The sequence below is a fragment of the Macrotis lagotis genome, chromosome 1 (genome assembly GCF_037893015.1).
Source record: "Macrotis lagotis isolate mMagLag1 chromosome 1, bilby.v1.9.chrom.fasta, whole genome shotgun sequence".
Lineage (NCBI taxonomy): Eukaryota > Metazoa > Chordata > Mammalia > Peramelemorphia > Peramelidae > Macrotis > Macrotis lagotis.
The window spans coordinates 168628871-168648741 of record NC_133658.1 but is presented as its reverse complement, the minus strand read 5'-3'; the positions used below and the strand labels follow the sequence as shown (position 1 = coordinate 168648741).

Below are 19871 nucleotides of genomic sequence, written 5' to 3'. Positions count from 1 at the left end.
TTTGATGCAATTCTCTACATATTTTAGAAATGAGACCTTTATCAGAATCCCTGGTTATGGAGATTGTTTCCCAGCTTCCTGCTTTACTTCCAATTTTGGCAGCACTGATTTTATTAGTACAAAATCTTTTTAATTTAATATAGTCAAAATCATTCATTTTGCAGTTTATAATGTGCTCTAATTCTTGTTTAGTCATAAATTTATCCCTTTTCCATATATCAGATAGAATTTTTTTTGTCTATTAATTTATCTATGGTATCTCTCATTATGTCTAAATCCTATATTCATTTTGACCTTATTTTGGTATAGGGTGTGAGATGTGGATCTATGCCCAGTTTTTGCCATACTATTTTTCCAGTTTTCCCAACATTTTTGTCAAATAGTGAGTTTTTATCCCAGAGGCTGATGTCTCTGGATTTGTCAAATACTAGATTGCTGTAGTCATTTACTGCTTTTCCTTTTAAACGTATCCTAATTCACTAATCCATTACTCTTATTTCTTAACTGGTACCAGGTAGTTTTGATGACTGCCACTTTATATAGTATAGTTTTATATCTGGTAGAGCTAGGTCACCTTCCTTTACCTTGTTTTCCAAAAATTCCCTTGCTATTCTTGCCCTTTTGTTACCCCAGATGAATTTTGTTACTATTTTGACAGTTTTCCTATTATTTAGAACTGACTTTATTTGGGTGAGGAGAGCTTTATAACTGTGTTAATACAATTTCTGGGTTTGTCTTGGGAGGCAGATTCCCAAGTATTTAATGTTATCTACAGTTATTTTAAATGGAATTTCTCTTTCTATCTATTGTTCTTGGACTTTGTTGTTCATCTATAGAAATGCTAATGTTTTATGTGGGTTTATTTTATATCCTGTTACTTTGCTAAATTTGTTAATTGTTTCAAGGAGTTTTTTAAATGATTTTCTTGGGTTCTCTAAGTATACTGTATATCATATCATCTGCAAAGAGTGAAAGTTTTGCTTCCTCATTGCCAATTCCATCAATTTCTTTTTCTTCTCATTTTGCTACTGCTTTCATTTTTTTTTTTTTTAGGTTTTGTAAGGCAATGGGGTTAAGCGGCTTGCCCAAGGCCACACAGCTAGGTAATTATTAAGTGTCTGAAGCTGGATTTGAACCCAGGTACTCCTGACTCCAAGGCCACTGCGCCACCTAGCCACCCCAACTTGTGCCACCTAGCCTCCTCCTGCTTGCATTTCTAATACTATATTGAATAGTAATGGTTATAGTGAGCATCCTTATTTCACAATTAAATTTATTGGAAATGCTCTGAGTTTATTCCCATTAAATATATTTGTTGGTGGTTTTAGTTAGATACTATTTATTATTTTAAGGAAAACTCCATTTATTCCTATACTTTCTAGTCTTTTTAATAGGAATAAATGTTATATTTTATCAAAGACTTTTTCAGAATCTATTGAGATAATCATATGGTTTCTGTTGGGCTTCTTGTTGATATGTTTAATTATGTTGAATATTTTCCTAATGTTGAACCAACCCTGCTTGTCTGGTATAAATCCAACTTGATCATGGTGTATTATCCTGGTAATAACTTGAAGTAGTCTCATTGCTAAAATTTTATTTAAGATTTTTACATCAATATTCATTAGGGAAATTGGTCTATAATTTTCTTTTTCTGCTTTCATTCTTCCTGGTTTAGGTATCAGCACCAGGTTGGTGTCATAAAAGGAGTTTGGTAGAGCTCCTTCCTCTCCTATTTTTTAAAAAAATAGTTTATGTGGAATAGGAATTAATTCTTCCTTAAATGTTTGGTAGAATTCACTTGTAAATCCATTTGGACCTGAAGACATTTTCTTGGGAGTTTATTGATGGCTTCTTCAATTTCTTTTTCTAAAATGGCATCATTTAAGTAATTTATTTCCACTTCTGTTAATCTGGGCCGTTTGTATTTTTGTAAATATTTATCCATTTCACTCATGTCCAATTTACTGGCATACAGTTTGGCAAAGTAACTCCTAATTATCTCTTTAATTTCCTCCTCATTGGTGGTTGGTTCATCCTTTTCATTTTTGATACTGGTTATTTGGTTATCTTCTCTTTTTTTTAAATCAAATTAACCAGAGGTTTGTCTATTTTATTGACTTTTTCATAAAGCCAACTCTTAGATTTATGAGATCAGTGGTTTTTTTGCTTTCTATTTTATTAATCTCTCCCTTGATTTTCAGAATTTCTAGTTTGGTATTTAATTGGGGATTTAATCTGTTCTCTTTTCTAGCTTTTTTAGTTGCAAACCCAATTCATTCCTCTCCTCTTTCTCTATCTTATTCATATAGGCAGTTAGAGATATAAAGTTTCCCCTCAAAACTGCCTTGGCTGCATCCCATAAATTAATTATTGATTATTTCTATTATTTGCTGTTTAATCCACCCATTATTTAAGATAAAGTTATTTAATTTCCAATTAATTCTTGGTTTATCTTTCCCTGATCCTTTCTTACATGTAATTTTTATTGTATCTTGATCTGAGAAGTGTGTATTATTTCTGCCTTTCTGCATTTGATTTTAAAGTTTTTGTGCCCTAATACATGGTCAATTTTGGTGAAGGTACCATGTACTGCTGAGAAAAAATGGTATATTCTTTTCTGTCCCCATTAAGTTTTCTCCAGAGGTCTATAATATCTAAGTTTTCTAAGATTTCATTCACCTTCTTAACTTCCTTCTTGTTTATTTTGTTAGATTTATCTAGTTCTGAGAGAGGGAGGTTGAGGTCTCCCATTATTAAAGTTTTGCTATTTCTCCTTGTAATTCACTCAGTTTTTCCTCTAGGAATATGAAAGCTATCCCACTAAGTGCATACATGTTTAGTAATGATGTAGCTTCATTTCCAATGGTACCTTTTAAGAAGATATAGTTTCCTTCCTTATCAGTTTTAATGATATTGATTTTTGCTTTTCCGTTGTCTGATATTAGAATTGCTACCCCAGATTTTTTTTTCTCAAACTGAGGCATGATATATTTTGATCCAACCTTTTACCTTTACTCTGTGTGTATCTTTCTGCTTCCAATGTGTTTCTTGCAAATAGCATATTGTAGGATTCTGTTTTTTAATCCATTCTGCTATCTGATTCCATTCTATGAGACAGTTCCCTCAATGTTATCTTTTTCCATTTATATTTATCTCTTTCTTTTTCTCTTATTCCTCCTCAACAAAATTTTACTACCTTTCCCCTTTGATTTATTTTTTTTTAAATTTAAATTTTAGTTTATTTTCATTTATACCTTCCTTTCCCTTTTATCAGTCCATTCTTCCCTTATCTTTCCCTTTCCCAGTCCCCCTTCCCTGTAGATTAAGTTAGATTTTTAAACCCAAGTGGGAATTTATCTTATTTCCTCACTGGGCTAAATCTGTTGAATAGAATTTACATAGCATTCAGATTCTCCCTTCTTTCTTTCTAAAATTATAAATCTTTGTGCCTCTTCCCTTGGTACTCTAATATGTTTGTTAAACTCTTATTGTTATCAAGATATCATCACAGATTGTTTACTTGATTATTTGATAAGTAGCATTGACTCATATTGCAGCAAAATTATAATTATAATCATTTTTACCTTAGCCCCTTTTCAAATATCTTTCAAGTACAAACAATCCTCTTCACAAGCCAAAATATCCTCCAAAACCATATCCTTTCTTGAACTATTTGCACCCCTCTCCCCTGGCCTATTTTCTTTCCTACCTTAACTCCTCCCCTCCCCACCCAGGGTACTTAACCTTGTTAAGTGAAGCATCCTGATCTACTTAACTGAAAGTATCTTGAAGATCTCTAATACTGGGAGGTTCTAGAGGTCTCAATGAGAATTATACAAAGGATTGTAAAGAACCTGTCTCAGGTCCTTGCAGCTTATGATGCCCTTTTAGACATTGTGCTTATCACCTTGTGATTAAAGCAGGTTAGAGTGTAGAGATACTTAAGTCAAAGTTGACACTCCTGCCTTATTCAGGGGTTTTTATCTCAAAAATAGTGATGTGATCTTGGACTTCCTCAATTGAGGGATGAAACCCAATTAAGCCTATATGGCTTAGGTTCATTCCCTTCAATTATATTCTATCCTCTAATTATCATTAGAGAAGCAAAGTTCTAATGAGTTCAAATTGTTATATTTTCCCTTTTAGGGATCAACATTTGTTTAAAACAGTTTTGTTTTGGGGGTGGCTAGGTGGAGAAGTGGATAGAACACCAGCCCTGGAGTCAGGAGTACCTGAGTTCAAACCTGACCTCAGACACTTAATAATTACCTAGCTGTGTGGCCTTGGGCAAGCCACTTAACCCCATTGCCTTGCAAAAACTAAAAAACAACAAAAAAAGTTTTGTTTTTTCAGTTACCTTTTTCATTTATCTTTTTTATGAACTCTTCAGTCATGTATTTGGCAATTGAATTCTCTCTTCGGTTCTGGTCTTTGTGTCAGGAAATTCTGGAAGTCCTGAATTTCACTGGACATCCATCTTTTTTCCCTGACAGTATATGCTGAATTTTGCAGGGTAGTACATTCTGGGTTGGCTCTCTGAAATATGTTATTCCAGTTCTTCCGATCCTTCAATGTTGAGGCTGATAGGTCCTATATTAGTCTGATCGTGTTCCCTTTGTATTTGAATTGTTTTTTTTTTTGGGGTTTTGTTTTTTTTTTTTTTTGCTGCTTGCCATATTCTCTCTTTCATTTGAGGGTTCTGGAATTTGACTATTACAACCCTTGGAGTTTTTATCCTGGGGGTCTCTTTCTGGAGGGGTTTTGTGGATTCTTTCAATTGTTATATTGTTATCTTGTTCTAGTAGATTGGGGCAGTTTTCCCTTATAATTTCTTACATGTTGTTTTCCAGGTTCTTCTGTTGGTCCAGGCTTTGTAGTAGTCCAATGATTTGTAGATTGGCTTTCCTGGATCTGTTTTCCAGGTCAAGTAAAGGTACTTTATATTTTCTTCAATTTTTTCAGCCTTTTAATTTTGTTTGATGGAATCTTGTAGTCTTGTAGATTCATTGGTTTCTAACTGTTCAATTCAAGTTTTTAGGAGTTTATTTTCTTCAATTGCCTTTTGTGTTTCCTTTTGAAAGGTGTTGAAGTCTCTGGTCAACTTTTCACAGTTTTTCTGCATGACTTTCATTTCCTTTTTCCATTTTTCTTCTCCCTCTCTTCTTTGGTTTTTAAATTCTTTTTATTAAAAAAATTTTTTTTTAGGTTTTTGCAAAGCAAATGGGGTTAAGTGGCTTGCCCAAGGCCACACAGCTAGGTAATTATTAAGTGTCTGAGGCTAGATTTGAACTCAGGTACTCTTGACTCCAGGGCCAGTGCTCTATCCACTGCACCACCTAGCTGCCCCTTTAAATTCTTTCTTAAGCTCTTCAATGAACTTTTGTATTTGAGTCCAATTTATAGACTGTTTTGATACTTCTCCTGTGAGTGATGTTTCACATCTTTCATCTTCAGACATGACAATGCTGTCATCTTTATCTGTGAAGTATTTTTTCTATCATGAGTGCTCTTTTAACTTTTTTGCTCATCTTTGTTGTTGTAGTTCTGCTCCTGGGGTATATGGAGTATAGATCCAAGTTTTTATTTTGCTGGGCCTGGGGTCTGATCCCTGGCTTGTTGTTGGTCAAGATGTTGCCTATACAATTCAGAGATTTTGTTTTTTTTCCCCACCCTTATGTCCAGGTTCTGACTTAATAGAGGATTGTTCCTGACCCAGTACTGTCTTTTATCCTGGTGTTTCTGGGTTCAGACTTTGTTTGGAGTTGGGATCCTCCCTGCTGGCTTGCTATCCAGCTGCTGGGCCCTCTGTTATTATTAAGGTGTCACAACCTGGATCGCACTGTGGCTAAAAGCCTCCTGCTGGCTTTCACAGCTCTCCTGACTCCTGGACTTTTCTTCCCCTTTTCCCCCAAAGAGACAGACCTTCACAGAAGATCCTCCATAATGTCTGCAGTTGAAAACTTCTTTGAATCTTCCCTTTTTCTTGATGGGATATGTAATGTGAGTGTCAGAGTAGAGGCTTCATTTATCTTTGGTAGGGAAAGGCTCTGGGAGTTTGTTGGCTTAGTGCCACCATCTTGACTCCACACCACTATCTTGACTCGGCCCCAGAAGTCACTGATGGGGATTTTGATAGCTCCAATGGATCTGTTCACCTCTCAGAAGACTCATGGACCTAATTATTGTGAGGATCAAATTGGATAATACTAAGTTGTTTTGAGAATCAAATGAAATCATATTTGCTAAATGCTTGTCATAGTGCTTCCACATGATAGGTGGTTAATAAATGCTTCCCTTCCGTTTTCCCCAAATATTGGGAATAAGTAAACACAAAAGAAACAGAGGTGACTTCTCACAGACTCAAGGAAACTGGGGTGAGGAGTCATAGACAACCATCCTTTTCCCCTACCCAGCAGCTAACAACAATTTTGCTATCCAGAAGGAAAGAAGCAAAAGGGTCCAGTGGAGGGTTAGATCACTCCTTAAGCAGGTACTTTCAGTTCTACCTCAGCAATTCATAAATCATTCGGCCTTCTAGTCAGCCAGAAGATTCTTTTCCCCTACACTTGCTGTGAATGATCAGAAAGAAAAAGCCCAAGCAGATTCATTGGCTGGTCCTTTCCACACTACTGAAAGGAAAAACTACCTTTTAATTTCCTTTCCTGCTAATCCATTTGCTACTTTAAAAAAAAAAAAACCAAGACCAGAGGAAAATAGACAATTTTCCAAACAGATCTGCCTTTATCCCAATTCTTTGAAATTCAAACATAGCAACTATTAAGTGTAGCATCCTCACCAAACTCAGTTGCTTGCAGAGGGAAAAGAAATAACCTCTCAACTAAAATTAATTCAACATTTTGAGTTTAAGCTGAATGAAGCTTAGGGGTCAACAATGGATAATAGAGAATTCTGGTTTGTAGTACCTTGTCCTTATTTATTTTTGAAAATCTAGAAACAATTGAAAATAACAAAACATTCCTAGATAGTGATAGAAATGGCAAAAAGTAAGTAAATCCTTCCTAATTTGAGGTAAACTAATTAATTTTTCTAAATCTTTTATCTTTATCTTCCAGATAAAAGTTTCCAGTCATGTTCATACATACATATGCACATAGACATATGTATGTACACAGTTAAAATATTTATACATGAGCCCATAATAAATATATTTATGCTTAAATGTGGTTCCTGATTTTCAAAAAATTAATATGAAGCTGTATATCAGATAAAATGTCTATACAGTGGCTAATAATCATATGTATACTTAGGTCATGTGTTTATATGATGATATGATATGTATACTTAATCCACATGATTGTACATGAACGTATATGAATATAGTTGAGTTTTTTAAAATTAATGTTATTTTTTTATCCTATAAGAAATAAAGTACCTGTAGAGTGACATGTTCAGATACATATATATGTGTAAACAAAAATTATATTTATATATACATTTCATATATTTGAATTTTTAATTTTTTGTGCACTATGAAACACAAACTTTGTATCTATTTACGCTATTACTTAGCAATACCAACCTGTTTGCTTCTACTTATATTTGATACTCCATTTCCCTTCTTGATATCATGGTAGACACTATGTCCCCTATGTTAGAAATACTCTCCCTCTGTACCTATACCTCTTGGAAAATCTTAATTTTCCTTCAATTCTCAACTTTAGTACCCCCTCCTGCATGAGGGCCTTAATGACTACTTAGCTTCTAGTATCTTCCCTACTATCCCCAAGGTTACCCTGCAGCTGCCTTATCGATGGAGTTTTGTGTGTCTATGTGTGTGTGTGTGTGTGTGTGTGTGTGTGTGTGTGTGTGTGTGTGTGTGTGAATGTAGTGTGAGCATCTTAAAGCCATGAATGGTTTCACTTTTGTATTTGTATCTCTATCTGTGTCTGTACATGTGCCTATCTGAACATTAGCCATTGTACAAATCCATATTTAGCTTAGATGAAATAGTTTACTCTTAATTATGAAGGGACTTAACCTACTCTTTGCCATTTCCATCACCATCTAGAAATGTTTTCAAATTCTCAATTATTTTTGGGTTTTTAAATAGAAATAAGGACAATGTGATAAATTTTATACTGTCTAGCATTTACCTCTTAAGTATAATTCAAAGCTTTATATAGCTTAGATCCAAAAATTGTACTAATATTTGCCTATGGGCTACTTTTTTTCCCTGAGAACACTGAGGCAAGCAAGCTTGGTGAGGATATTACTCTTAATAGTTGTTATGTATAGACTTTAAAGAATTCAAATACATATTTCTGCCTGAAAGTAAATTTACCTGTTTAGTCTGATTTGTCATGATGCTATAGCAAGTTCCTGATCAAATGAAAAGAAGGGAAAATAGTATTTCTTTCTTGAATTAGGTCAATAGCAACATTTTCTAATTGATTTTTAATATGAAATTTTCAATAGATAGATGGAGATACACAAACATATAACTATATCTACATATATTTTTACATTCATATACATAGATGTAGAGATGTAGGATATTGCATGGACGTGATTGAAGTAAGTGTAGATGCTATATATTTCTTTTTTATTTTAGTTGCCATATATTTTTATTTTATTTTTTAATTTAATATTTATTCTCATTTTGTACAAATAATGTTTTTTATACATTAATAAAATATTCTTGTTTAAAAGTAAATGAAATACCCCCTCCCCCCATAAATATAGACTCACTTGAACGATAAAGTAAAGGGGAGAGAAAAAAATTAAAATAAAAAAAATAATAGTAATAATTGTAGGTATGGCCAGGTGGCGCAATGGATGGAGCACCAGCCCTGGAGCCATGAGCACCCGAGCCCACATCTGGCCCCATATACCCAACAATCACCCAGCCATGTGACATGCAAGTCACCCAAACCCCACTGCCCTGCAAAAGCCAAAAAAAGAAGAAAAAAAGACCCAAAATAAAATAAAATGGTAATAATAGTAGGGGTGGCTGGGTGGTAGACAGAGCATTGGCCCTTGAGCCAGGAGCACCCGGGTCCAAATGCAGCCTCAGACACCCAAAGATCACCCTGCTATGCGACCCCAGGCAGGCCACCCAGCCCCATCTGCCCTGCACCACCCCCCAAATAATAATGATAAAAAATGTGCTTGAGTCTTTGTTCCAACACCAACAACTCTGTCACAGGTGGATCATTCTTTATGGTAAGTCCATCACAAAAGTTACTTCCATATTTTTCCACCGTTGACATTGCTGATCGCAACTCCCTACTTTTGTATTTCTCCACTACCATGTACTATATTTTCTCTCTCCTTTCACTCTGACTCTGCTGTAGGGTAGCTGAGTGGCGCAGCAGACAGATCCCTGGTCCTGGGGCCAAGAGGCCCCAAGGCCTCCTACCACCCCTTAGGCCCAGCATCCACCTGGCCCTATGGTCCTGGACCCGCCTTCTATTCCCAGCACCTTGCAAGAAGTAAAAAAGAAAATGTGTTATATCTGATCACTTTCCCCCCTTGGTCCATCCTCTTCTCCATCACTCACATCACACTCCTTCCCCCTGCTCCCCCCTCCTTCTTACTTCAGATGTCTATACCCCATTGAGTATATATGCTGTTTCCTTTCCTAGCCACCTCTGATGAGAGCGAAGATTCCCTCATTCCCCCTTGCCTTCCCCCACTTCCATATCATTGCAAAAGCTCATTGTAAAAAAAAAAAATCTTATATGAAATCTCTTGGCCTATTCCCCCCTCTCCTTTTTCTTTCTCCCATTACATTTCCCTTTTTTCTATTGACTCCATTTTTACACCATATTTTATCTTCAAATTCAGCTTTCTCCTGTGCTTCAACTATAAAAGCTCCCTCTACCTTCTCTATTAACTGAGAAGGTTCATATGAGTATTATCAGTGTTATTTTTCTATGCAGGAATACATGCAGTTCATCATTATTAAGTCCCTCATATTTTCCCCTTCTCCTCCAATCTCCATGCTTCACCTGAGTCCTGTATTTGAAGATCAAACCTTCTGTTCAGCTCTGGCCTTTCCAACAGGAACATTTTAAATTCCCCTGGATCATTGAAAGTCCATCTTTTTCCCTGGAAGAGGACATTCAGCCTTGCTGGGTAGTTGATTCTTGGCTACATTCTAAGCTCTTTTGCCTTCCGGTATATTATATTCCAAGCCCTATAGCCTTCTTGGGCTCATATACAAAATATTTCTCAATGGTGTTCCTCTTGTTTTTCTGCTCATTTTCCCAGCCTGAGCCTGGTATTGGGGTGCTTCCTGAGCTTTTGAGACACTCCCACAAGGTCTCAGTGTGTAAGGCTCTGTCCTCTCTCCTGATCTGTGAATGACCATATCCCCCCCCCCCCCCCGCCATGGGGCTGAGGTGGGGGGGCCCTGCTGTTCTATGGGGGGCCCTAGACTGCGATCAGGATCTGAATTTGGTCAGAGCCCCAGAGTCCTGTTCCAGGGGCAGAGGACAGAGCTGGGCAGTCTCTCTCTCTTCACTCCCCTCCCTAGGTTCAATGGGCTCATGCCCTGGGTGCTCCTGCTTACAGGCTCCGCCTGCTTCTGTTTCCTGGAACTGCTCTCTGTGTGCCCTGAGGGCTGGGCTTCATGTGCTTGCTCTGGCAGAGGTCCCCCCCTGTTCCCCCAATTTGGGCCTGGTGTTCCCCGGTGTATAGCTCAGGAAATTCCCCCGCTGCTGGGAGCCATGGCTCCCAGCGCCCTGGGGCTGCCTCCGGGAGGCTGAAGTTCTTTTGCTCTGCTGGGCCACCCCTGCGACCCTGACCCCGGGGAGCAGAGCCTTTCTGCTCTTTTCTAGGTTACCTTGAGTAGGAGAACTGCCTCACTAGGTCCCTCTGTGGGTTCTGTCTCTCGAAAATTTACTTAGAGTCCTTAGTTTTGAAGTTTTATAAGAGAGCATCTAAGACACAATCCATTCTTGTCGCCATCTTGGCTCCCCCCCACCCATGCTATATATTTCTATACTCCGTTTAAATCCTGCTTTGATGAGTGAACTTCATCTTTCTTCCACTTTTCAAAAAAAGTGAGATTTACTGGACTTGGGTATTAAAACACTTGTAAGAAAATGCTTTATCTTACTCCTCTTTTAATCTAGTTCCCTTTTTTACTTCCACCCACCAAAACTGTTATCTTCTTTTTTTTGCCATTTATTGAGTATAATTTTATTGAATTATGATCTGAAAAGGATACATTTAATATTTCTGCATTTGGTTTTGAGTTTTTTCATTAAAGGTTTTATTTATTTTGATTTTTACAATTTTTCCCCTAATCTTACTTCCCTCCCCCCACCCCCACAGAAGGCAATTTGTCAGTCTTTACATTGTTTCCGTGTTATACATTGATCCAAATTGAGTGTGATGAGAGAGAAGTCATATACTTATATCTTCTAGTTAAAGCACTTTTTGTATCTCTTAGGACAAATTTCTTTGAAAACTTTGGCTCTAAACTTTTTGAATATGAATGGGTATGTCTTTGAGAGTTTCAAATATTATGGTGGTTTAATGGTCCCAGGGAAAAGAATAATGAAATGACAAAAATAGTCTAAAAGTGGAATCACAAATACATTTTGCTGTATTTCTAACCCATTCTAACCCAGAATCTGGGAAGAGGGAACAAAATTACCTATTTCAAAGAATAAATAATAGAAAGATTATGAATCTTTTGCATTATGTCAAAAGATAAATATAAAGGAATGGATTCTTGTACATTATGTAAAGTAAATTATAAGCAGGATAATCTTTTCTCTTAAATGAGGAATTAAGGTTTCTTCTTATTTGACTTTCTTTGATGGACTCTTAGTAACTTACAAATTCTATCTCCTCACTATCAGATACCCATAGTAAATTAAAACCAGCCAGCATATTTAATTTGAGACATTTCTTAGATTAGATTAAATATCTACATTTATTCTCTAAATTATAAACAAAGTAGATCATTTTGCAATAGCAGAATTTATTCAAATTCTTAGCAACTCTTTGGTAAAATTAAGATATTAAAATCTTATGAGATTGGATGCAGTAGATTTCATTGTGGTTCAGTGAAAGGTGTAGTAGATGTGGAAATAGTGACCCAGGTTCAAATCGTAGTCTTCCCATCACTAATAACCCTTTATGACCATGATCAAATCTCAGTTTCCTGATGTAGAAAAGGATAGAGTTGTACTAAATGGCATCTCAGATTCCTTCCAGCTTTAAATATTTCCATCTATTTCTAAATAGAATTCCATGATATCAAAATCAATTACATTTTAGAGATGAGGTAACAGAACTGAGGTGACTATCAACTTGCTTCTAGTTGCATAAGTTAGCATGAAATTCAGAAATCAGATTTTAAGTATTTCCATCGGGTTCATTGCCCATCTGTCATAAGGACATACACACACACACACACACACACACACACACACACACACACAGACTCTCTTGCACAATACTTGTGGCTCTACTGATTTGGACTCCTTTTTTTCAAATTTCTAAAGTTTCTAACAGTTCTTCAGTGTGGAAGACTATTCTTTTTTTACTGTTCTGTATTTTATTTTATTAACTATTCTGTACATTTTCTTTAATTTTAGAAAGCCTTTATTATTTTGAGTTTTACAATTCTCCCCCATCTTGCTTCCCTCCCCCCCCCAACAGAAGGCAGTTTGCTAGTCTTTACATCATTCCCATAGTATGCATTAATCTAAGTTGAATGTGATGAGAAAGAAATCATATCCTTAAGGAAGAAACATAGTATGAGATATAACAGAATTACATAATAAAGGTATTAGTCCTTGGTCTTTGTTCAAACTCCACAATTCTTTCTCAGGACACAGATGACATTCTTGTGGAAGACTGTTCAGTTGAATTATTAACTACCTATAGCATTCATGTTGGCAGTTACTATCTTAAATTTTTACTTATCTCATTTATTTTTGACTCATTTCTCTCCAACTAGCTTGTAAACCTCTGGAAGGCAGAGTTCATAGTATATATTTCTTCTGTATCCCCTGTACTGCCAAGAATGGTGATATACCCAGTAAATATGAATTTAATGAATTAATTAATTTTATATTCTAAAATCTGATCTATAAAACTAAAGGAAGCAGGTCCTACTGTTAGTGTATCTGAACCCTATTGATAGCCAATTTGACTTAAGAGAAAGTCTTAAAAATTACTTTGTTTCTTCTCTAAAAAAAAGCAATGGTTTATTGATTTGAATATGTCAACATATCATGTATATGTATATACAAAAGCCCTATGCACTGAAGAAAATATGCAAACTGGTCAAAAGTGTCATAGTTGGTTTTGAGTATGAAATATAGAATTAAAATAAATTTATATTGTTTTATTCACCAAAATTTGACCAAAGTCTCTGAGTCAAATTCTGAAGGAGTAACTATGTATTTAATATCAATGTGAGGGGCTTTTTTGGCATTTAAAAAATCTGATAGAAAGTTTTATATTTGGCCTTTTGTTATGCAGAAAATCAGAACTAAGTTCTTATTTGTCCTTTAAAAGTTATGAGGGTGATATTGAGAAATAGTGTTACCAAACATTGCATCACTGTGTTTAAAATTTTGAAGAATACAATGAAACTTCTTCAAGGATTTCTAATTTCATCTTTGTGTGGGTACCCCCAATGATAATTCAGTTCATAGCCTCTCCAAGATTTTATTTTTATTTTGTGTGTGTGTGTGTGTGTGTGTGTGTGTGTGTGTGTGTGTGTGTGTACGTATTTTCTATATCTTGATTGTCTGTTTTCCAGTCCTCCAGTGATGGATTTCTCCTTGGTCTTAGGTATATAAGATAAATACATACATTACATTTCTTGACCTGTACTTACCTTTTCCAATTTGTTAGGAGATGCTAGAGCTTATTCATCATTTAGATAATCTTCATGAATCTGGGGTCACTTCTAGGCCACAATATAAGATCTTATATAGAGTACATTATAGTATTAAAATTCAGCTTGATTAAAGGTTGAATACTTGTAAAATTTGGATAAATCAATAGTACTGAAAAAATATTATTGATTTACAGTAGCCAGAAAAAAATTAAAACGACTTCCAAGAGCTTACCTTATTATCAGGCTTTAGGGTATATTTTGTTCAGTTTATTTTATGGGGAAGTAAAGTCCAATGTAACAATTTTTGTCATTCTAAAGTGAAAATGTCTGAGATTACTATATGTAAATATAAAAGGTTAGAATTCTACTTTTGGTTATGGTCTGAGCTTCCTTATCTCATAGAGTAATTATAAATTTAAAGACCAATTAAAATCTTTAGGAAATACATATTTCCCTTGTTTTAAAAAGTTTATCCTTTTATTCCTTTGACTAGGTCAATTAATATAAGACTAGCAACTGCCAATGATGCACATAGTATTGAAAATTTCATCAGAACACTTAAGCTGAGTCAAAGCATACTAGAGGATTTTACAAGATATAATGTAGCTCGAAGAGATCCTGTAAGTATACAATTAAGCAGAATTGATTGTTTTATTTTACAGCATGGTGCCACTTTCTTTTTCTTAGTAATTCATCCTCATTGGTGAAGGAGAAAACTAAATGTGTTTTTCATTTTAATATGTTTACTTAAATACAGTTAGTCTACCTTGCTCACACATTAGAAATGTTAATTTCTGTATCTTGCATCTTAAGATAGCCATTTATAGTTTTGTAGTTGAAGATGTCTCCTTGTTATCTTTTATACAAATAATCATGCAACAAAATTAGTTTGCAAACAATTCATATGCTTTCTGTTGCTAGGAAATATAAGCTATGAAATTTAGGATATTTTTATTTTACTAAAGATTACAGAAAACTTAGAACCAAATTCAACTGTATGCTCAGATGTGGTAATCTCAGGTGCTTGTCTTCATCTACTTACTTTCAATAGTTTCTCCTCTTAATTGCTAATTATCTTCCTTTATACTATATTTTAACTGTCTTAGGTCTCTTGAAAGAAAGAATGCAATGCACAAATCTTGAAGAAAGCAGTATGGATATAACATAATTAGCCCACGTCAGTAGAAAAAAATGGCTTATGTTATTTTGCCATGTAATGGATTACATTGATTCATTCATAATCTTTTATCTTGTCCCTTTTACAGCATTTATGAAGGAGCTACATCTGAACTTTTTTCCTGAATAAGAGTAACTGGTTTTATTGGAATCATACTGACAGTTTGTTTCTCTTTACAATAACCTAGCTTATTCAACCGAATTAACTAATCTAATTTAAAATATTATATAGAGTTTTATAAATTTCATCTTTTAGTATAGTGCTCTGAAGCACCACCCTGTGCCACATTTAGATTGTAATTTACTCAATAGTATAAGGTTAGTTTTTAATGTAGGGAGTATGTGCGTTTTGGGGGAGGGGTTGTCTTGTGCTTACTAGAACACATTCAGATGGTTTTATTTGTTTATGTTACTGAAACATTGAACATTATGAATGGGGGCCAGGAGGGAAAGAGGGTAGTTTACTTTCCTTGAGTGACCCATCCTCTTGTTAAGATTTCTTTGCATGGTTCTGGTCAGATTTTTTAGGTGTGAACTTGGCTTTTGAAGCCCCAATCTCAACACAGTTGTTATGGCAGCTAGGTATAATGGATAGAGTGTTAGACCTGAAGTCAGGAATACCTGAGGGCAAATCCAGCTTTCAATAATGACTGAGGAAGTAATCCTAGACAAATCACTTAGTCTCTGTCAACCTCAGCTTCCTTATCTCTAGAATAGAGACAATAATAGCACCTTCCTCCCAGGATTATTGTGAGGATAACATGAGGTAATCTTTGTGTAGTGCAGTTGCAAACTTTAAAGAACTATATAAATGCTACCAATTGTTTTGGTTTTTGGGGGGAGGGCAGCAGAGTGAAGCAGGGCTCATATAATGGGATTTTTTGAACACAGGATCCCAAGAAAGAGATTAAAGGAGAGTTGTAAGGAATTTTGTAAGTCTAAGGGAAGTAGCTGTTCAGAAAAAGAGACTTCAAATCGGTACTAGACAGATGGCACCAAAGGGATAGTCTAACTCTTCCCCAGGGCTACTCTGTTTTCTTCAGTGGTTTTCATCTAATCAGCTCATAGATGGGCTAAAAATCTTGTCTTAGTTGATTGGTGAGCATCCAGTGAAAATGATGTGAGATAAGGTGAAAGAAGTCAGGAAAGGTAGGAAAGACCCAGGTTATGAAGGGCTTTAAAAGTCAAGTAGAAGGTTTTATATTTGATCCTAGAGGTAACATGGAGCTATTGGAATTTATTGAATGAGGGGTGAGGAGGGGATGGCATGCCCTAGGAAGTCAAGTTTGACAGCTTGAGTAGAGAATGGACTGGAGAGGGAACGGACTTGAGGCCTGAAGAACATTCCCAGGTTATTGCAGTATTCCAGGCATGAGGTGATAAGGTTTCTACCATGATTATGGAAGTTTCAGAGGAGAGAATGAAATGTGTATGAAAGATTTATGAAGATAGAAATGGTATGATGACAATTTCTTGCATGTGAAGGATGAGAGTGACAGGAAAAGGATCACAGCCAGGTTGGAGTCCTGAGTGACTGAGAGCCTTAGTGGAACTCTATACAATAATATGGAAGTTAAAAAGAAATGAAAATTTGGCAGGTAAAGATAATGAGTTTATTTTTGGCCATTTTGGATGTTTTTTGAGTTTAAGATCTCTATGTGACATTCAGTTTAAGAAGTCCAAATCACAATTGAAGATTGGGACTAGAAGTCAGGAGAGAGATTAAGACTGAATGATAGATTTAAGAATCAATAGCACTGAGATGCAAGTTGAATCCATGGGGTTTAATGAGATCATCAAGTGAAATAATATAGAGGAAGAAGAGAAGAGGTTCCAGGATAGAGCCTTTGATGGACACCCTTGGTTCAATGGGTATAACTTGGATGAAGATCCAGCAAAGAAGACTGAGACAGAGTGGTCAGACAGATGGGAGGAGAATCGGGAGAGAGCAGTTTCATGAATCCTCATGAACAGGATCTTGAGAACATGAAAGCTACACTCCTTTATAGAAGAGACTGAAGAGCTAAAGCCTAGATGGCAAAATTAATGTACTCAATACCCACATTTTCATTATATTTTAAGATTATAATTGTCCAATGCAAAACCATGTTCTCTCTTTATAGTCACATTATAGTAGGTCACATAATGTCAGAGACTATTAAAGAACATCATCCATATATTTGCTATTATACAGAGCTAAGGTAACAACATCTCTATTTCACAGATGAAGCAGCTGAGACTGATAGAAGTTAAGGTCATATAGCTATGAAACAGAGGAAGGAAGGAGAGAAAAAATTTAAACTTAAATTTCTTACCTTCTAATAAATGTTTTTTTCCAAGGCACTAATGCTTTCATCAAGTGCTTTTTTCATGACAATGAAGACAAGTTTACACTAGATAGAGAAATATAAACTTAGCTAATAGCCCTATAAAGCCTTTATTTCTCTTAAAGTTTTTAAAAAGAGAGCAATATATAGAAGACTTCCCTGTTCATGAAGGTGTCTCATCAATATTTATGATATTCAGCCAAAGTAAATCTTTTTTTCCAGCTCTGAGGATTCTCCCTCCCCTCTCCTAAAAAGTTTTTAAGCAAATTTTGTCTAAGTCCAAGACTGATCACTGATTGAAGTTTTGCTAGGAACAATTTAATTCATTGACTTATCTTTTCAGGATGGGACAACAGTACAAGCATTTGTTGCTGAAGTTTCAAATCAGATTGTAGGGATTTCAATCATCAGAAATGAAATGGTAAAATCTTTTAAAAATTTTATTCATTTGCTTGATTATTCCTTTTAGCATGAATTAACACAAAGAGGTAATGAGATTATACCAAGTTTTCTTTAAAACTTAATGAAATGGGACTCCATTTCTTAGGTATATAAATTATTTATGTCCAATTTATTTATAACTTGGACTTCCTTCAAATCTCTTTTTTTAACTTAAAGAAACTGAATTGTGTTAACCTCATTTCTATCACAGATTTCAATAAAAAGACTTTGTAGTTTTGGGCGGCTAGGTGGTGCAGTGGATGGAGCACCAGCTTTGGAGTCAGGAGTACCTGAGTTCAAATCCAGCCTCAGACACTTAATAATTTCCTAGCTGTGTGGCCTTGGGTAAGCCACTTAACCCTATTGCCTTGCAAAAAAAAACCCAAAATCTAAAAAGAATACTTGGTAGTTTGAAAAAAAGACACACACACACACAAAATCAAAAAAAAATCTTGGAGAGGCTATGATCTGAATTATCATTGGGGGTACTCACACAAAGATGAAATTAGAAATTCTTGAAGAAGTTTCATTGTATTCTTCAAAATTTTAAGCACAGTGATGCAATATTTGGTAATACTATTTCTCAATATCACTCTCATAACTTTTAAAGGACAAATAAGAATTTAGTTCTGATTTTCTGCATAACAAAAGGCCAAATATAAAACTTTCCATCAGATTTTTTAAATGCCAAAAAGCCCCTCACATTGATATTAAATACATAGTTACTCCTTCATTTACTCCTTCATAAAAATTTAAGATAGTAACTGCCAACATGAATGCTATAAGTAGTTAATAATTCAACTGAACAGTCTTCCACAAGAATGTCATCTGTGTCCTGAGAAAGAATTGTGGAGTTTGAACAAAGACCAAAGACTATTACCTTTAATTTAAAAAAAAAAGTTCTTATTATGTAATTTTTTTTTGAAAAAAAAGGAGTATGGTATGGAAGTAGACAACAATATGTCAGAACTGGATCAAATAGCAAATTAGGGCAATGCCCTATGCCCCCACAGGATAAGGAAGGCTGAGGGTGCTGAAAACAATCCTGGACACCTTTACATTTTTGTCCAGGGTCATCCCTACTGAACGTAGAGTAGTTCAGTTTGCTTGCATTCTTTAATTCCCTCATCTTTTCAGCTATGTTTAAAAAGATAGAATTGTAGAAAATAAGAAGTACTTAACAAATGACTAGCCAAGTGATTAAAATGATACATACACATTGGTATGAAGAAATGCAGGTAAATTCTTTCCAATTAACATTCCATCTCACATTCCCTCACACCTTTTCTCTCTATTTTGGGCATGTCTCCTGTACATGCCAATGGAACAAATTAAATACATAACGAAAACAGCACATTTGACTCCTCTCTGTGTGAGTGCACTGTTGGCAATGAAAACTGTATATGTGGTTGCTGAACCATTACCTTGGTTTCCCTTAGCATAATTAATATGGATGAGTCCCTCATTCCCAGTGATTTCAGAAAAGGCTTGATGACAAGATTAGATAAAAGGAGTCAAAGAATATGAATCTGAATTAGGCCAATCAAAACAAGGTTAATTGGTTGTACATACTTCAAGGATCTGTGATTTTTGTCATGTGAATACTAGATTCAGAAAATAGAAGTTGTAGCTTCATTTGGAGGGGTTGCTATAGCCCCCAAATCACCTCTCGGTGACCAAACTGGTAGTGAAGTTCTCTGAGGTTAGCTGGAATGGTGCTTGGATAGCTGTCATTCAAGTCATCATCAGGTTCCTGATCAAAACCTTTCTTGCTTGGAAGAACCTGACAGAGCTTGTCTTCTCCAGGTACAGCCATGGAGGATCCAGGATTGCTTCCAACCCACAATGAGATATCAGAGTAGGATTTTAATGGAGATATATGTGCTGAAGACCATTCCAAATATTTTCTGAATATATTTACTGACTCTTAACTATTCATAACAAAATCACATTTCAGCTGAAAATTTATAAAATACTATCAAAGATTCTCAACTCATCTCTAATTCAGAAAGGTAAAAATCATGTTTAAGGATTAGACTGATATCTACATTTATTTGGTATCAGTCATGCATGTATCTAGACACAAAGATCCA

The 19871-nt window shown here is 35.4% G+C and overlaps 1 protein-coding gene across 3 annotated transcripts in view; it reads left to right on the top strand.

The window, feature by feature from the left end:
- The window catches only part of CFAP61 (cilia and flagella associated protein 61), a 351604-nt gene that overhangs the window by 111507 nt on the left and 220226 nt on the right, over positions 1 to 19871 (top strand). For all 3 annotated transcript variants that reach the window (XM_074209348.1, XM_074209349.1, XM_074209347.1), the window contains exons 14-15: positions 14328 to 14454; positions 17681 to 17758. In XM_074209348.1, the coding sequence (XP_074065449.1) occupies positions 14328 to 14454; positions 17681 to 17758 (205 nt within the window). The remainder of the gene's footprint in view (positions 1 to 14327; positions 14455 to 17680; positions 17759 to 19871) is intronic.